The 18,558-nt window shown below is 51.1% G+C and overlaps 1 protein-coding gene across 1 annotated transcript; it reads left to right on the top strand.

Moving 5' to 3' along the window:
• Positions 1-5,876: 5,876 nt before the first annotated feature.
• On the top strand, positions 5,877-18,558 carry LOC121443268 (sushi domain-containing protein 3). Its single transcript, XM_041644972.1, has 6 exons — positions 5,877-5,976; positions 13,600-13,788; positions 14,264-14,411; positions 15,770-15,876; positions 16,018-16,099; positions 18,065-18,558. Exons 1-6 carry the CDS (start codon positions 5,889-5,891, stop codon positions 18,258-18,260), a joined length of 810 nt encoding a protein of 269 aa, XP_041500906.1. The 5' UTR covers positions 5,877-5,888; the 3' UTR covers positions 18,261-18,558.

Genomic DNA, 18,558 nt, shown 5'->3' with positions numbered 1-18,558 from the left:
TTCAGATGAAGCCACTGCTGTGATTTGTGAGGTGTGGGGCTTCAGTGAGGTCCAGGATGGTTTTTTTTTATTTGTTTGTTTTTGTTTCTTCAAGACAGTTTCTCTGGTTTGCTTTGGAGCCTCTCTTGGAACTAGCTCTTGTAGACCAGGCTGGCCTCGAACTCACAGAGATCTGCCTGTCTCTGCCTCCCGAGTGCTGGGATTAAAGGCATGTGCCACTGCCTCCGGGTGCCAGGAGAGTTTTAAGGAGTGCTATGATGTGGAAATTGGGGTGCTATGATGTGGAAATTGGGATGTTATGATGTGGAAATTGGGATGTTATGATGTGGAAACTGGGGTGCTATGATGTGGAAATTGGTAACTCCCTCAAAACCTCACTTATCAAAGACCAAATCCTTAGAAAGGTGACAAGGGTGGGACCTTGAAGAGGTAGATTCTGGTGGGAGGTCTTTACCTCACTGGAGGTCTCCTGGGAAAAGACTGTGGGACCCGAGTCTCTCTGTTTTCAGATGTAACCTCTTCCCAGTGGTTCTCAACCTGTAGGTCACAGCACTGTTGTTCAGATGACCCTTTTACAGCAGTCACATATCAGATATTTACATTACAATTCATAACAGTAGGAAAATTACAGTTATGAAGTTGCAGTGAAATAAGTTAATGGTGGGGGGGTCATCCTAACATGAGGAACTGTATTAAAGGGTCGCAGAATTAGGAAAATTGAGAACCACTACTTCCTCCCATGTACTTACTTACCATCAGTCCTCCCCAGACCTGGCTGAGCTGATGTCATGTCCTTGAACCTGCAGAATAGTGAGTTAAATGAATCTCTCTTTTTCATAAAATTTACCTACTTTGGGATCTCTCTCTCTCTCTCTCTCTCTCTCTCTCTCTCTCTCCCACTTAGGGGATGCTTGCAGAGGATTAGGGGATTGAGGCTTTGCAGGCAATTCCACAGCCTGTCCAGGTTGCTAAAATTAGGAAATGCCTTGTTGAGACAGAGTAGTGCATGCCTTTAATCTCAGCACATAGGAGGCAGATCTCTGTGAGTTTGAGGCTAGCCTGGTCTACAGAGCGAGTTTTGGGAAAGCCAGGGCTGCACAGAGAAACCCTGTCTTGGGGGAAAAGAAGAAAGAAAGCAAGGAAGGGAGGGAGGGAGAGGGGGAACGAGCTGTCTGAACACAATGCTGAAAGTGTTGCTGAACATTACTTATTGAAGAAATTAGGGTGTAGCCCATGGGTCATGGTTCATCTCAGAGTACAAGATCCAGAAATATCTGGGGGTAGAGGCTTTTTCCAGATGGCATCCATGAGCTACTTGGGACACTGACAGATTTTTCCAAGACTATCACAACAGGAGAAACATGGCTACCCTGGACTGGGAGGCATAAATGGTGACTGGTGAGGTGAAAAAGCCAGAACTTGGAGCGCGGCAAAGGCAAGCTGGAGAAAGCAGGCCAGCGTCTGCTACCAAGGTCCCAATGAGCAGGGTCACTGCTATGGGCTCAGGGAACACAGCATCAAGCCATGGGCGCCTGGTGTAAGACCATAACTCCTAATGGAACTTGTTGCTAGGATTCAGATTTGTGTTGGACCAAATCACTCTCCAATCATCCACAAATTAAAGGTAGTTAATTTAGGAAGAATAAAGGGTCATTTTGGCTCACCATTTTGGAGGATCTGGGATGGATCATGTTGTTCAGGGCAGACCCTCATTGGTGCGCCAGGCCTTGGTAAAGTGGCAGATCTGCAAACAACCTCCAGGGTCAGAGTCGTTCTTGTGCCCGCATTTGGATGAGCCCTGGCCAGTCTTAGAGGATACAGAGACATCCCTCTGGAATTCCTACCCTGGAGGAGTCAAGAATCACACACGCACACACACCCCCAGGAAGAGGAAGAACTTTCAGGCCCCTCCCCACACTGAGAAACCCCATCTTTTGTGGTGTAACCATTAGTTATCTGTCTATGCTCCTGTAAGCAAACCCTAATCAAACTCCCTAGGTCACAAAATGTAGTAATAAGAGCAGCGGGGCTGCGTCCCCAGCACCCCAGCCGCCCGCACGGCTAGCTTAGCTTATGCCCCGAAATAACAACACACAAACTGTATTCATTTAAACACTGCTTGGCCCATTCTCTTCTAGGCTAATTCTCACATATTAATTTAGCCCATTTCTAATCATCTGTGTATGGCACCCCAAGGTGCGCTTACCAGGAAGATTCTAGCCTATGTCCATCCTGGGTCGGAGCTTCATCCGGGGAGCGGGGCATGGCGTCTCTCTCAGGCGTCTGCTCCCGAGAGGAGAGCTGTCGAGAGACTGAGCTCACTTCCTCTTCCTCCCAGCGTTCTGTTCTGTTTACTCCTCCCACCTATCCTCTAACCAATAAAATGGGCCAAGGCAGTTCCTTTATTAGCCAATGACCTTCCTCCATCAACAAAAAAGAATACCTTCGCTGGGGTGCTTGGCAGGCCACAAACTGTCACTCTTTCACTGAGACTTGGAGAAAGAGACAGGAACCCCATCCCCCAAGGGGCAGAGGCTTACTCAGAGCCCCCAGAGGCCAGGCCCAGCAGAGACAGGAAGAGTCAGAATTGAGGCATAGGAACCCCACGGTTGCTAAAGACTAAGCAGCTGCTGGTCTAGCATAAGTAAGGGCATCATGGGGGAGGAAGGGACGGAGGGCGGGCAAGGCTGTCACACTTGTCTGGAGCCCAGGCCCTAGAGGCCTGCCCTTTCCACTGTGTGGGTGCTAGGTATCAAAGCAGCTTAGCAGGCCCCAGCGTATTAAGCCTCTGGTCACCCTTGAGTTACCCGGTCACCTTCTTACCTCCCAGCTTATCTGGGAGCAGCCTCCCTCCCGCTAATGAAAACACAAGGCTGCCTCTGGAAAGCTAAGAGAAGGGAACTCTTCAGGTCATCATAAGGAGGCTAATCCTAACAACTACGTGACCTTGGGCCAGATGCATCCTTCTCTGAGCTTTGGTTTCCCCATCTGTAGAATGAGCATTAGTTCATACCCTTTCTGTCTTCTCCCTTCCTTCTTCCTTCCTTCCTTCCTTCCTTCCTTCCTTCCTTCCCTCTGTCCCTCCCTCTGTCGCTCTGTCCGTCCCCCCTCCCTTTCTTCATTCTTTGAGATAACATCACAGGTACAGGCTGACCTAGAACTCCTATTCCTTTTACCTCTACCTCCCAAGTGTTGGGTAATAGACATGGGCCCCATGATCAACTAGCCTACATCTTTTTTTGACAATTACAAAGCACAATGGCCTTGGGTGTGTTTGAAATTGTTTATGGGTATGAATCTTTGAAAGATATCTGTCACCTGGAGCTGGAGTGTTGGTTCAGCAGGTAAGAGCACTTGTTGCTCTCTTCTGGAGGACCCGAGTCTGGTTTCCAATGCGTACGTCAAGCAGCTCCCAGCTCCCTGTAACTCCAGCTTCCAGGGATCTGATGCTGTCTTTGGCATCTCTACAGACATTTTCATTCCCTCCTCCCCCTCCTCGAATGTTTGTTCCCTGTTTTTCATGTTAATTTAGCATATGTATACGTGCATGCATGAGCGTGTGTGAAGGCAGAGGGTTACTCTGTGGAGCTGGTAGTCTCCTTCCACCTTTAGTAGACTCTGGGGGCCAAACTCAGGCTGCCAGGCCTGCACAGCAAGCATTTTTACCCACTGAGCCATCTTGCTGCCCCTATTTCCTGTTTTCTGATAAGAGAATACACTCATTCATTGTAGCAAAGTCAGAAAATCCAGGAAAGAGTAAAGAGGCCAGAAGAAAGAATGCCTGAAACCTCATTGTCCTACAGCAGCCAGGCATGAAGCAGGAAGAGCCAGCTTCCTAATAGATAGTGTCCCCTTCCCCTAGTACCCCATTGTGTCCTCAGCTCCTGAACTGGCCAGGTAGGTGGCAGGTGTTCAGCAGTCACCCCCTACACACACACACACACACACACACACACACACACACACACACATCCTCAAGGTATCTCCGAGCCATCATTTCTGAACCTGGGATGGTGCTAGTTGTTGACAAACTGGCTCACCTGCCAGGTAGAACAGCAAAGTGGTCATAACCCAGACATAACCAGAACCCCACGCATATCCTTCCCTTAACCTGCCACCAAGAAGCTAACCCCAGTGGTACCTGTAGAAGGTTCCACAGAGCCTGGCAGACATTGTGAGAGAAATTCTGGTTTCCCCTAACATCTAGCTTTTTGGAGGTACAAATTTGGGTTATTTCTTTTATTCTTAAAAGGCAAAACATCTTTTAAAAGAGCAGAAGCCCACATGTTCTTCATGCTTATCTAAATCTTATGAGCCTTTAACAACAGAACTTTAGGTGTCCGGTCCACTGTGAAAGATTTTGTTTTGTTTTGTTTTGTTTATTTGTTTTGGTTTGGTTGGTTTTAGTTTTTCAAGACAGGATTTCTCTGTGGAACAGTCCTGACTGCCCTGGGACTCACTCTGTCTACCAGGCTGACCTCAAACTCATAGAGATTCACCTGCCTCTGTCTGTCAAGTGCTGGGATTAAAGGCATGCACCACCACTGCCTGACTTTGTGAAAGGGTTTGAGGATAAAATTATCATTTTTTTTTTATTGAGTAGAAACTAGAACAAAGAATCAAAGCTGGGTGGTGGTGGAGCATGCCTTTAATCCCAGCACTTGGGAGACAGAAGCAGGTGGATCTATGTGAGTGTGAGGTCAGCCTGGTCTCCAGAGGGAGTAAGGACAGGTCACCAAAGTTACACAGAGAAACCTTATCTCAAAGAAAAGAAAAGAAACAGAATCAAGACAACAGGAGCTGGAAGGATAGCTCAGCAGTTGGGAGCACTTGCTGTTCTTAGACTGTGACTGAGTTTGGCTCCCAGCGCTCAACATGGTGACGCACACACCAAACATTGGCATGCACAGGGTGCATATACATGCAGGTCAAACACTCATATACAGAAAATACAATAAAAATCTAAAGAAAAAAAGTAACATGCTCCCTGGGGACTTTGGATTGCTCTGGCCCTGCCCAGACCCCGTCTCTGGCTTCCCACCTCCTGTGTGATGAGATAACACGTTCTGTTGTTCTGTGGAGCTCCTTGTTCTGCAGACCTAGGAAACATCCCCACCTAAATAGTCTGTTGGCCAGCAGTGCCGAACACCTGGAGGCCTGAGCTACACATGGTGGTGGGTACCATTTTCTCATCTGTGACAGCTTCCACCCGAGCAAGTCCCCACTGGCAGAGAGGGGGCCACACAGGGCAGTGGGATCCCTGGCTATTGGGCAGGAAACACTGGTGTCTCAGAGTGTGCTCGGGGAAGATGGGAGGGGGATTAGTATAGTGAGGTGTGTGGACGGGACCTACTTCTCACGATTTCCATGTAAGGAAATTGAAGAAAGCCATCACGTGTGACCCACAAGTTCAAGTGGAAAGAGGATATTAGTGGGTGTAACCAACCCTGACTCTAGAGGAGAATGAGGATGCATCTCTCACTGCTCAGAAAGCAGAGGCTGGAGAGCCTTCCCGGCCGGAACCCCGTTCTGTTCTCTACCAGGACTTGTACTCTCCAAGGTCACCTGCCTGGCCCGTGTCCTGAGGAGGGCCGTGAGCCGAAGGTGTGCAGAACGATTACCAGGGGGACTCAAGCTCAAGTGCTGACTTCTGGGCGATCAGCCTGGGACTTCTCAAAATCCGCACTACCTGGTGTCCAGTCTCTGCCTCAGTCAGCCTGGTCCCACCCTAAGGCGAAGGCGGGACTTGATTAAAGTTCTATAACAGCGTCTTGGAGGGCGTGTCCTGGGTTTGACTCGAGACATCCCCGCCTTCTAGTGACCCGCCCCTCACTTAGGCCCCGCCTTCATCTAGGCAGGCTCCCCCTGACCGCTGCAGAGCGCTCAGGATGCCCCGGGTGTCCGCGGCCCTCCGTGGCAGGGCAAAGCCACGGGGACGTGCCGGGAACGCCACGCCGGCCCCAGGGAACCAGACAGGTGAGGACTGGGGCCGCGGGTCTCAGCGCCCTTTTCATAGACGGAGAAGCGGAGGGGCGAGGGGCTGCCGTGCTGGGGACCGTGTCCAGGAAGGGGGCGTGCGTCGCACCGCCAAGGCCTCCTCGAGAAGGAACTTTCCCGACTTCCCACCGATGCAACAGGCGACCCCTAACTGAGCCGAAACCGGCGGCTAGCGACTCGAAACCAGGCGGCGGGCATCTCCTAGCGATTGCACGAGTTCGGCGATAGTAGCCCCGTCGCCGTCCCGAACGCCTGCGGAAGTCGAAACCGGCTTCACCTGGCGGGGTGCGCGGCCCGGGGGCGGAGGGAGCTGCCGGGGTGGCCTCTGGGTGGGAGAGAGGTGTTAATCTTTGAAGTTCTTTGGTGACTACTCCAACCTCACTTTGTAAAACGGGAAAGTGAGCCTGTGAGAGTGGAGAGGCTGAGGTCATCCAGCTGCCCCGGCCCTGGGTTGCGCCTAGGCTGTCAAGAGAGGTCTCTGGAAGGCGGCAAAGTGACTTTTAGGTGTGTCGTTTCTAAAATGTGCTTAAGAGGGTTTTGTTTTGCTTTTGGTGTTGGTGGTGTGTGTGTTGTGTGTTTTGGTTTTTTGAGACACGGTTTCTCTGTAGCTTTGGAACCTATCCTGGAACTAGCTCTTGTAGACTCAGTGCTGGGATTAATGGCTTGCGCCACCACTGCCCGGCCTCTTTAAAAGGGTTCTAATCTCAGTTTTGGTAAATCTGAGAAACAACCAAAACTGAACCTCTCATTTCTTCCAAGAGCTCCATCCTGTGCAGCCAGGAGGTGTCTCTGAGGAGGGCTTGGCCCCATTGCTCTGGAGATAGCATTGCCCTCACCTTAGTGTTGTGGTTCTCAACCTTCCTAATTTAGCCACGACCCTTTAATACTGCTCCTCAACTTCAGGTGACTCCATAACCATAACATTATTTTGTTGCTATTTTGTAACTGTAATTTTGCTACTGTTATGAGTACTGTGTTTTCTGATAAATATCTGTGATTTCTGATAGTCTTGTGAAAGGGTCTTTCGACTTCCAAAGGTGTCCAGACACGGGTTGAGAACTGCTGCTTTAGTGGATTTGATTTGTCTGATACTGTGCCAGCGGGCCAGCAACCCCACAGGTGTGCTTAGTTTTAGCTTCCTAATTGTTAATCCACAGGATTACCTGTGTGTTTATGGAGACCAGCCCTGGGTCTGGTAGTACTGGAGAAAAGGGGCGTTCCAGTGGTGAGCACCTTCTGCCTTGAGGAATAGGTCACCAACTGGAAAAGGTGGCCGGAGGGTGGCCTGAGGCCCTGCTGACTTTGCACATAAAAGACTATTTGCATAGGGAATCTCAGGAGAAGGTCAGGAGACTTTTGGTTGTCCCTGGCCCTGCCTGGCTTCAGGAAGAATTAGTGTCCTCTCAGTACGTCCAAGTCCCCTTTGTTTGAGTTTTGGTTGCGTCCCTTCACACCTGGGATGAGTCCTACCCCGGTGCCTCAGTTCCCTTATGAGACACAAGGTGAGTGCTGTGTTCTTGCCCCCAGACTGGGGGCAGGGCTAGCCGAGTACAAAGAGAGTCCTTGTCCTTGAATAATGCAGTAGTGGGACTTCCGGCTGCCTGTCTTATTTGTTTTATAGGCTGGGAAGGCAAAAGAAGGGGCCTGAAACCTCTTGGAGATAGTTTGGTGCTGTCAAAAGGAAAAAAAAAAGATAATTGGGATGTTAAATTATAGTTGGCTCCCACAATCTGTCGAATGGGCATTCTGAAGGTCAGGTCTCCTGTGGGTAGGAAAGGCAGTCGTGAGGGCAAGAGTAGAGTGTTGTCATTGTCCCCCCCCCCCCCCAGCCAGGGTCTCCTATCTGAACTGTAGGGAAGGTTTTCCTCAGCACAAGGGCAGCTCCTGGACTCCCTAGTCCAGGAGGTTTTCCAGGAACACAGGGTTCCAGTGACTGCAAGCCACCTTCTGCTAACTCCGGAAGGAACCTTGAAAAGTACAAAAAGAGAAGCTCAATGGATAAGGGGCTGGTGGGCCTTTTGAGTGTCCTCTTGACCTCATCCTTGAAGCCTGCTGTGCCCATATTATGTAGGGTAAACTGAGACCCAGTGATAGCATGAGCCTCAGCATGAGGCTCCCCTCCCCTTGCCATATACTCCCCCAGAAGATTCAGGGCTACATTTCCCTTAGAATATTCTGTCTTGCCATGGAAGGGAGCCCACAGCTGATGATATGGACCCCAGCCTAGTTGGCCCATGGTTTCAGGGGCATGGGAAGATCGGTTCAGAAGGGACAGATGGCTTCCCAGGGGAAACACGGCCAGGCTTTGGGCCTTGCGTACTCAGTGTTAGAGCCGCATGTTGTCCTGGCTGCTGGTGTCTCAAGGTCCCTGCTGTCAGTGTGCCTGTGTATGTGTAAGTCAGTCATTGCAAAGAACTTTGAAACAACATCACCACCACCACCACCGTGATTCACATTTGGCATTTGGAGAGATGCAGACCCAGAGAAAATTATGTAAGGACTCACTGGCAGGTAGGAACACAAGCCTGGCCACCAAGTCCTGGCGAGGCTGTGCCCAGAAGCCCGCCTCACACAGCCTCTGCCAACATAAAAGGGAACTTATTAACAAGGTCAGGGTGAGGGGGCTGTGGGCCCCAGGAAGGACAGAAGATGCTGGTCCCCGCCTGTGGGCCAAGGTTCCAGATAAAAGATTAACAAACAAGGCTCTTTCTCCAGGCATCCGGCTGGCCTCAAGGACTGGGGGAGGAAAAGGGAGGAGGAGAGGGGCCTCTCCCAGATCCAGCCCTGTGCATCTCAGGGTAGAAGGATCTGGGAACACAGCTACTGCATGTGGACTGGATTGAGATGTCAGGTGGGCCAGGCTAGAGACTCTCTCATGGGCTGGGAGGGTCACCTTGCTGTGCCTATCTGTCCTCTGTTCCGTCCTGAGCCTAGAGGACCAGGCTGGGTCGTGTGTGTTTTTCATATTAGCATTAATCCCATTTGTTTCTTTTTTTCTGTTGCTTTTCACTCTCTTGAAGATTTCCTTTCACATGGAACAAAAAGTGCCCACGCCCCAGAGTTACTGAAGTAAAAGCTGTACCAGAGCTGCCCAGAGGAGCTACGGTCAGATGCATAGACATGATGGACTGTGGGATACCCTGTGTCCAGTGTCCAGGGGCAGTTCCCAGAGAGGGCTGAAAGTCACCTGCTGTCACCTTAGCTGGGTGCCTGCCTGGGAACATGGGATGTCTTCACATTAGTTAGGAAGTAGTGTACCCGCTGGAGCTGGGCTTGGTGGGACGTTTTGAGCAGTGGAGGGGCGGATGGGCTTGATTCTTAGACCCTAGGCATAAGGAGTCTGTGGAGCATTGATGAGGAGTAACTGTGGGTCTGAAGATTAAGTTTGGAGGTCTATCTCTAAGTACCCTTTGTTTGTTTGTTTTTCCAAGACAGGGTCTCTGTGTTTAGCTTTGGTTGCCCTGGAACTCTGTAGTTCAGGCTGTCCTCGAACTCAGAGCTCTGCCTGCCTCTGCCTCTCAAGTGCTGGGTCTAAAGGCGTGTACCAGCATGCCTGGCTCTTGGAAACGCCTTGAAGCATCCCTTGAAGAGGTCTACTTGTGTCACTCATGCTGGTCTTGAGCTCTCGGCCCTGCCTGCTCCAGCCTCCTGAGGGCCTGTGCCACTGCATCCAGAGAATCGCAGGCCTCAGACTTTGACAGCATTTATCTCTGCCAGCCCGGTGCCGTCTGTGCAATCATTTAAAGGCCACTCGAGGCTGAGGAAACCCAGGTGCCCACCCTGGTGTTTGCCTTGAGCAGACCTGTAGGCTTCAGCCTCCTCATCTAGAAGATGAGTTTACCCCAGAGCAGAATCTACTAGCCTTGCAGGCCCAGGGATGGGCAAAAGGAAGGTCCCTTGTGCTGTGGACTCGGGAGATGGAGACTGTGCATGTGTGTGTGCCTGCATGTGTTTTCGTACCTGTAGCACAATTAATAAGAACCCAGAGACAGGAATTGGGGTTCAACCTGAAGGTTAGAAAAGCAAAATAGTCAGCCACTGGCTCTTACCTCTACCTCAGTCCAAAGTGGCGACCCTGCCTCCAGGAATCTCAGAATGAGACTGTGTGAGAGATGTCTCCTCCCATCTTATTTTCTCTCTAGGGCTGGGATTAAAGGCATGTGCCACTACCAGTTTTGGCAAACTAGTCTCACTACTGGGATTAAAGATGTGTGTCACCACTGCCTGGTCTATAAGGCTGATCAGTGCAGCTGTTTTATTCTCTGAACGTTCAGACAAGTTTTATTTATTAAAATACAAATAAAATATCACCACAAGCACCCTTAGTCTGGAGTGCTTGAGACATGGCTTAAATTCCTACTTGAGGGATGCAGTTCAGTTGGTGGAATACTGGCCTAGCATGCATGAAGCCTTGGTTTCCAACTCTGGCATGGCACAGACCCAGTATGGTGGCACACCTAATCCTCTCACTGGAGAGGTGGAGGCAGAGGGTTAGCAGTTGATTTGCTACACTGTGAATTCAAGGCAGCCTGATGAGACAATGGATCAAGTTCCACTGAGGCAGGTTCTGTGAACCAGCCCTACCCTCCCAGGACCCAGTAGGGCAGAATACCCATTTTGCAGGTGGGGAAGTCTGAGGCCAGAGTGAAATGTGGGCTGGAACTTGTTCTTGAATCAGATCCAGGAGCCCAAGTGTCTTCCCCTGCCCCAATATGGGGGAAAAGTCTGGGGACTTGTTTTGGGGAGACATACCCAGCCAGGGCCACTTTCTCTGTGCTTCCTTCAGCTTGTTTAAAGAAAGTTGGGTCTACCTGTTTCGAAGTCTCCTTGAGTAACACAAAGGGGGCATATCCACACTGTCCACCCCCGTCCTTTGCCCAAACTCCTCTATTTAACTTTTTTTTTTTTTTCCCGAGACAAGGTTTCTCTGTAACATTGGAGCCTGTCCTGGAACTAGCTCTTGTAGACCAGTCTGTCCTCGAACTCAGAGATCCCCCTGCCTCTGCCTCCTGAGTGCTGGGATTAAAGGCATGCACCCCCCCCCCCCCCCCCCCCCGCTCTCTAACTTTTGAAATGGAAGAACAGTGGTTAGGAGGCTGGACTCTACCCGCTGTGAGTTCCCTAGAGGGCTGGTAGAAATGCCATGTTTGGGACCAGGACTGCCCTTGAAGCCTCTCCATCCTGAGTCTGCCCCAGGTTCTTCTCTCCACCTTGGCTACTTCATACCTTCTGCTCCGGGGCTGCCATCCCTCTGGTTAGACTTCACTAGAGGTGTTTTCCTGCTTTTATTTAGCTCTTCAGTTTGACAGAAGTTCCTGGGCTTCTGATAGCCTGTCTGGCAGGGCTAGTTGGCCCTCTTTCCTTGGTCACCGTTGGTAACTTCGCCCTTCATCCCCCACAGTTGTGAGGCTCCATGACAAGGCAGGAAATCTGCCTTTTAAGATTCGTGACTGTGAGGTATACCAAGGCCTACAGCCGCTAGCTGAGGACAGGCACCCTGTCCCAGCAGAGCCCTCCCCACAGCACCGGATGTGGCTGCTGACAGACATAGTGTGAACCAAGTGGGGACATTGCGGTGCCCCACCCTCTCTGCAGCTAAGACATATTTAGGGGAAGTGGACCACGGGGTGGTTTCCTTGATGGGCCACAGACTTCTCTTCGTCCAGTCCTCTCGCATCGCTGCCTGGTGTTTCATCTGCAGGTGATGATACAAGCCCAGGGTAAGAAGTCCCCAGGTAATAAAGGCTGCCCTGAGCTAGGTCCCCTGGCTCCACAGTCGGGGCTAGCCCAATTGTGGTACAGCCCTCATTGGGGCTGTAGTCTGTCATGGCCATCCTGTGTGGCAGATACTTCTGCTTCTGGACCCTTTGTGATGAAGTTCTAGTTTAGCAAAGCCCTGTGCTGGTGGGCCACTATGGGTGTTGCTACCCACCCCCACCTCGTCTCTGTCTGGCTTGTGACCAGGCTGGTAGCAGGTGGTGAGGGTGGGCCTCTGCTCTGCCAGCTCAGCTGCAGAAGAATGCAGAAGTTGTGACTCTAAATTGAGGACTAGGAAGTGTTGGCTGCCTGGCATCCTGGGGAAGAGCCCTGGGCCTGGCTAATGTCTGCCCAGCCATGTCTACCACAGCTCCAAAATCCCATGTCCACTTCCCTGGCCAGGGGATAGATAGTGTGTTTCCACATTCCAGGATTCTGAAAAGGCAAAGCAGGAGCATGGACCATGATTAGTCCATGAAGTCAGCTTCCTTCGGTCCTGCCCTGATATCTGTGGAGACAGAGTTGATGTTTCATGGAGCGAGATGAGACCCTGGAATTAAGAGTTCAAATTATGGCCAGGTGGTAGTAGTGCATGCCTTTAATCCCAGATCTCAGGAAGCAGAGGCAGGTGAATCTCCGTGCGTTTGAGGCCAGACTGGTCTACGGAGAGTTTCAGGACAGCCAGGGCTACACAGAGAAACCCTGTCTCAAAAAAATAAAATAAAATAAAATTATGACCGTACCTGTGACAGCTAGTGACCCAAAGCCAGTGAAGCTAGTATGGGTCTTCATGCTCTCATGAGAAGCATTTTACCGGCTGAGCCAGCTTCTCCCTGGTCTTTCTGTGTTCCTGGTTGCCTCCTAACTTTTGCTATGATTTGTGGCTGCACATTAGCATGTTTGTGCCTTGATGGGTGAATCGGCTTCTTGCTAGAGTGTGGATGCTTCCCAGATTCTGGCTGTCTCTCCAGGCTCTGAGGCGACCTTCTGCTTCCAGGAATGGAGGTAGCATCATGATGTGCATCACGTGAGCCCGCACACTCACCAGATGCCATCCAGGACGGCTTGACCATCACTGCAACCCAAAGAGTCCCTTTTCTGCCCCAAGGGGTGCTGGGTTTCGTCATCATCGTCATTGGTTGTGTCATGCTGGGACGGAACCCACCCAGAGCCTTGATGTTAGGCCAGTGCTCTGGCAGGGTGACACCCCCATCTCATTTGTTTTCATGGTGAACAGCCCTTGCAGCTGAGTCTGGTGCCTCACATTTAACTTCAACACTTGAGAGGCAGAGGCCTTAGGATCTCTGTGAGTTCGAGGCTAGCCTGATCCACAGAGTAAGTTCCAGCACAGCCATGGCTACACAGAGAAACCCTGTCTCAAAAAACACAAAAACAAAGCAACATAAAAAATAAATAAATAAATCTTAGCAACCTTGCCGAGGGAGAGATCAGCTGTCATTCAAGTTTCTTGGCTTGCTGTGTGGTAAGCATGTTTTTGTGGTTGCTAGCTATTATATCTCTTGTATTCCTTGCTTACACATTAGCTCGATTTTAAAAGAAAATTCTGTGTTTAACTCTCATTGGTAAGATCTCTTTGCAAATCAAAAAGATTGGAGTTTTGTTTACTTTCTAAATCTCTTTCCTTGTTTTGTTCATCTGAGTTAATGTTTATCTTTCTGTTATTAGGAGAAACATCGCTTTTCTGGTCTGTCTCTCTCTCTCTCTCTCTCTCTCCCTCCCTCCTTTAGAACAATGCTTATCTAATCATTGTGTATTGAGGGCTGAGGCAGTTCCTCTCTTCCTCTGCTCACTGCAGCCCAGCCTTACAGCCACCTCTTTCTCCAGGCACCTGTGCTCAGCTCCATCCGCCCCCTCGAGGCACCTTGCAAGTTGTCCGTGGAGATGGCACCTCACTGGGGACTGTGCTCATGTTCCACTGCCCCTCTGGACACCAGATGGTGGGGTCTGGCCTCCTCACTTGTGCCTGGAATGGGAGTGTCGTCGACTGGTCTTCAGGAAGCCCTGTATGCAAAGGTAACCGCCCCCCCCCAGGTGCCCCAGCTCAGCTGCTGGTGGGCTGGTGAGATGGGGACCCCAAATACTGTTAACACTGAAGGCTATTAATCATTGAGGATTCTTTTCCCCCTGTTGCCTACTACCGTGACTGAATACAGATGTCAGACCCAGGGGCTGGCTTCCATTCTGCCGCTGCCCTGACTCCTGACAGGTCACTCACTGTCATCTGTGATGAGGAAACAAACCCTACCGGCTTCCTTACTCACTCTCCCTTCATGATTGCCTCAGACATCCCCTGAAGGATGTTTTATTCTAGGTGCCAAGAATTCTAGGAATTGGGAGTGCGAGGGTGAGGGTTGTGCCAGCCCTGGATTCCCTGTCTCAGGGGAGGAAGATGCACTTTCTAGTTGTCCAGCTGTATGTGTAGCACAGGCAGAGCCTGTCTTGATTGTCCAGTGCCCATGTGCCAGGACCTGGTGGCTTTCTCTTCTAGCTGTGCCGCCGCACGAGACCTTCGGCTTCAAAGTGGCAGTGATCGCCTCCATCGTGAGCTGCGCCATCATCCTGCTCATGTCCATGGCCTTCCTCACCTGCTGCCTCCTCAAGTGCGTGAAGAAGGGTGAGCAGCGACGTGTCGACAGGTACGGTGGCAGGTGTCCTTCCAGGAGGTGGGCCTGTCTGTAGGGTTGCTGACCGCACCTGCTAGGTACCCTAGGGCAGTGTCTGAGGGTCCCACAGGCCCAATCTATTCTTGTGGGTACTGTGGCTCTTGTGATTCTGGGGCGTAGAGCTAGGCTGTGAAGGCACAGGACTTGTGTATGTGGGGAGGGCGTCTTTCTGTCTGTCTGTGTGCGTGTGCAGTCGGTCATGTATGAACATGGGTGCATGCATGTGGAAGTCACAAGACAACCTTGGGTGTCTATCCGAGATTTTCCCTTCTGCCCTTCTTGTATTATGTGTCCAGCTTTTTATCTGAGCTCTGGGGATTTGAACTCATCATGTCCTCATACTGCACAGCAAATGTTTCCCCCACTGAGCCATTTCCCTGTGCACATGCGGGGGGGGGGGCACGTAGTGAGCTTGCACACACATGTGACAGTCTATTATGTCAGCGACATTTTGGACTGCCACAGATAGATGCTCCACCCTTCAGATGGGCATCACTGTCCTCACAGATTGGGAGCCTAGGATTACAGGTGTGCACCACCACACCTGGCAGTTTCGCTGTGTTAAAATACACACACACATAAATTCACTGTGTTACTCACTGTTAAGGATGCTATTGGGGCACGTGCAGTGGCTCATGGGTAAAACACCCTGCTGTCAAGTGTGAAGATCTGAGTTCTATTCCTGGAACCAGACAGTGGAAGGAGAGAACTGACCCACAGATTGTCCTCTGATCTCCAAACATGCCCTGTGGTGCATGTGCCTCCACCCACAAAATAAAAACATAATTTAAAAAATTAGGACCCTGTATATGCTGTTCAGCACTGCAAAAACAAATGAGTGAAGAAACTAATTTTTTTTTTTTTTTTTTTTTGGTTTTTCGAGTCAGGGTTTCTCTGTGGTTTTGGAGCCTGTCCTGGAACTAGCTCTTGTAGACCAGGCTGGTCTCGAACTCACAGAGATCTGCCTGCCTCTGCCTCCTGAGTGCTGGGATTAAAGGCGTGTGCCACCACCGCCCGGCAAGAAACTAATTCTTTAAAAGCAGTGCTGTTTGCTCTGTGTCTCAGCGCAGTGCTCAGCGGTCAACACTGCCTCGTGCTAGAAATGTCCACCTCTTGTCTGCTAAGCTGCTTTTCACTGGAGCCTACGTGCTTTTCTCCGCCCATGGCTGTTATATCCAATAGCCCAGGTGTCCCACTCCCATGCCTAAACGTGTCCTGCTGCTGTTAGCTGCCAGCCAGAGCCAAGATGAGCTGTGTGAGGTATTTCTGCATGTGCACAGCCGGGAATGAGGGGCCCCTCAAGGTCTTTTATCCTGCACTCTCTCCTCCAGGACGGCACAGCTTTGGTACCAGCTGAGAGGTGAGGACCTGGAGACGGTACAAGCTGCCTACCTGGGCCTCAAGGGACACAACTACAACAACAGCAGCAGCACCGGTGGCGCCGGAGGTGGTGGCGGAGGTGGTGGCGGAGGTGGTGGCGGAGGTGGTGGCGGAGGTGGTGGCGGAGGTGGTGGCGGAGGTGGTGGCGCCGGAGGTGGTGGCGCCGGAGGTGGTGGCGCCGGAGGTGGTGGCGGCGGAGGTGGTGGCGGCGGAGGTGGCGGCGGCGGAGGCAAGCCAGGAATTCAGCACAGCCAGGCCCATGACAACCACAGCTTCGCCACGTGGGTTACCTTGGTCACAGACTGGGGGAATGTTAGGGATACCCTTTCCCCAGCTCAATCTCTGCCAGGTCCTGGGACACTGGCCACCCCACATTCTGGGGACCTGAGTGCACCTACTTCTCTGATGCCTCAACTCCCAACCCCAAAGCTGTTTCAGTGCCCTGCCCTGACTGACATTCACCCCTGGCTATTGCTCTATCTAGTATGATCACCTTGAGTTTAAACTTAGTGGGATGCGGTAGCTGGCAAAGATCTTGTGCCCTCCGATTGTGCTGTCTGCTCTGCCAGAGTTCCTTGCCTTCCTCTCTCTTGGGTCCCCATGTCCCCTCACTTTCTCTTTCACCTAGTTCCAGGTAGGCAGCAGCGATGGCTCTTTCTCTCTTGAAATGCTTTATCTTTTTTAATGAACCAGTAAAGGCACAATCCTTCTTGGTCTCTCTGATAGTCTCCTGTAACGTAGGCTGACCTCAGGCTTGCTCTGGAGCTAAGGACCTGAGAATGACCTTGAACTCCTAGTCTGCCCACCTTCACCTTCCAAGTGCTGGAATTACCTGTAGGTGCCACCATACTTGCTTTGTGCAATGGTAGGAATTGAACGTAGGGCTTTCTGCATGCTGTGCAAGCACTCTTATCAACTTAACCATCTCCTTAGCCTTTTCTGACTCTAGGATCTGGCTGCCTGGATGGTAGGTAGAGTAGAAACCACCTCCAGGGTTATGTCGCATTGGTGTATCTGCCTTTGCACTCAGCATCTGGCCTCTGGGCTCTAACCGGGAGGAGGCTTCTGTCCTCTGCGGTGTGCACATCTGAGTTTCAGGCTGGAGGTCTCGTATAGACAGACACCCTGTCCTAATTGGAGTTTCTTATGACTGGTGAGACATGATCAGAAGGCAAGTTGTGGAGGGAAGGGTGTATTTGGTTTACACTTTCGTATCGTGGTCCATCACTAAAGTCAGGACAGGAACTCAAACGGCAGGAACCTGGAGGCAGGAGCTGGTGCCGAGGCCGTGGAGGGTGCTGCTTCCTGGCTCGCTCCCTCTGAATTGCTCAGCCTGCCTTCTTATAGATGGCACCACCCACAATGGGCTGGGCCCTTGACATCAATCACTAATTAAGAAAATGCCTTACAGTCAAGATCTTGTGGAAGAATTTCCTCAGTTGAGGCTCCCTCCTTTCAGATAACTCTAGCTTAGCATGGTGGATGCTTATAACCCCGAGCCTCAAAGCCCCTGGCCTTGGGTTCCCAAGAAGAAGGGTGCTCTAGGCCTGGGGCCATCTGCCCCTCAGGCAAGGCCCACACTGCCTGGGTATTGAGCCGGCCTCTGCTCTTGGCTGTTGGTACATATACTCTAACAAGTGTTGCCAATATGTGTAGTAGTGTTGTTCTAAATTCTTCCAGATGCTTGCTGCCTTCCTAAATGAGGGTACTGAATTGTCCCCATTTATTGTAATGTTAAAAAACTTAATGCTGTGAGGCAGAGGCAGGAGGATCTCTGTGAGTTCGAGACCAGCCTGGTCTACAGAGCGAGTTCCAGGACAGGCTCCAAAGCCACAGAGAAACCCTGTCTCGAAAAATCAAAAAAAAAAAAAAAACTTAATGCTAGCTGGGCGTCATAGCACATACCTTTAATGCTAACACTCCTTAGGCAAGAGGATTTCTGTGAGTTTGAAGCCTGTCTGGTCTACATATCTAGCTCTAAAACAGTCAGGGCTACATAGAGAGGCTGGGCTGTTGTTCTCTATACTCTGAAACAGCCCCAGAGAGTTTGTTTTCTATGGGCGCTGGGCATGAGAGAGCTGGGGTCCAGGAAGAAATTGCTCTTGTTGCAGGGCTTTCTGGGGGGTGGGCGCGTCTGTTAGAAGGAGATGGCCCCATGGGCAGTGGTCTAGCCTGAGTCTGTTAAGGTCCTGGGTAAGTCCAGAGAAAAGCCTTCCTTCTCCAACACGTGCCTCCTCTTCTCACAGAGACCTCAGCGACATCAGAGAGCAGGCTGGTGTGGCCCGCAGTGTGGACAAAGACCCTTGGACTTTTGGGATGGGAACTCCGAGCCCTGGTGGCTCCTCCAGCTCTCCATGCACTTACGTGATGGTCCATGCGATGAACTCTGCAGGGCCGGCCCCTGGAATGCCTATGAGGCCCAAAGTCTACCTTCCAGGGTGACCACACTAACCAGAGGCCTGCAACTCAACACTTGCCCAGCTGGAGATGGGCCAGGGAAGTCACTTCCAGATATAGGGAGCTCTTGGGAGCCTAGCTGACATTAAAGGCTGGGGCCCCAGCAGGGAACCGTCTGTCCCGGAGGAGACCTGTGGCTGTTCAGGATCCACACTCATTGAACTGCTACGGGAACGAGGTCCCAGAGAAGCTGCGCCATGACCAGGGTTCTTTTACAGAGACTGAAAAATTTTAAGCAGATATAGTTTTGCATAATAGAATATGAAAATGTTAATAAAGTACT

The sequence above is a fragment of the Microtus oregoni genome, unplaced genomic scaffold (assembly GCF_018167655.1).
Source record: "Microtus oregoni isolate MIOR12 unplaced genomic scaffold, Mior012 000103F_ref0000194, whole genome shotgun sequence".
Taxonomy (NCBI): Eukaryota; Metazoa; Chordata; class Mammalia; order Rodentia; family Cricetidae; genus Microtus; species Microtus oregoni.
The sequence above is the reverse complement of the archived record's forward strand: the minus strand, read 5'-3'. Positions and strand labels throughout refer to the sequence as shown.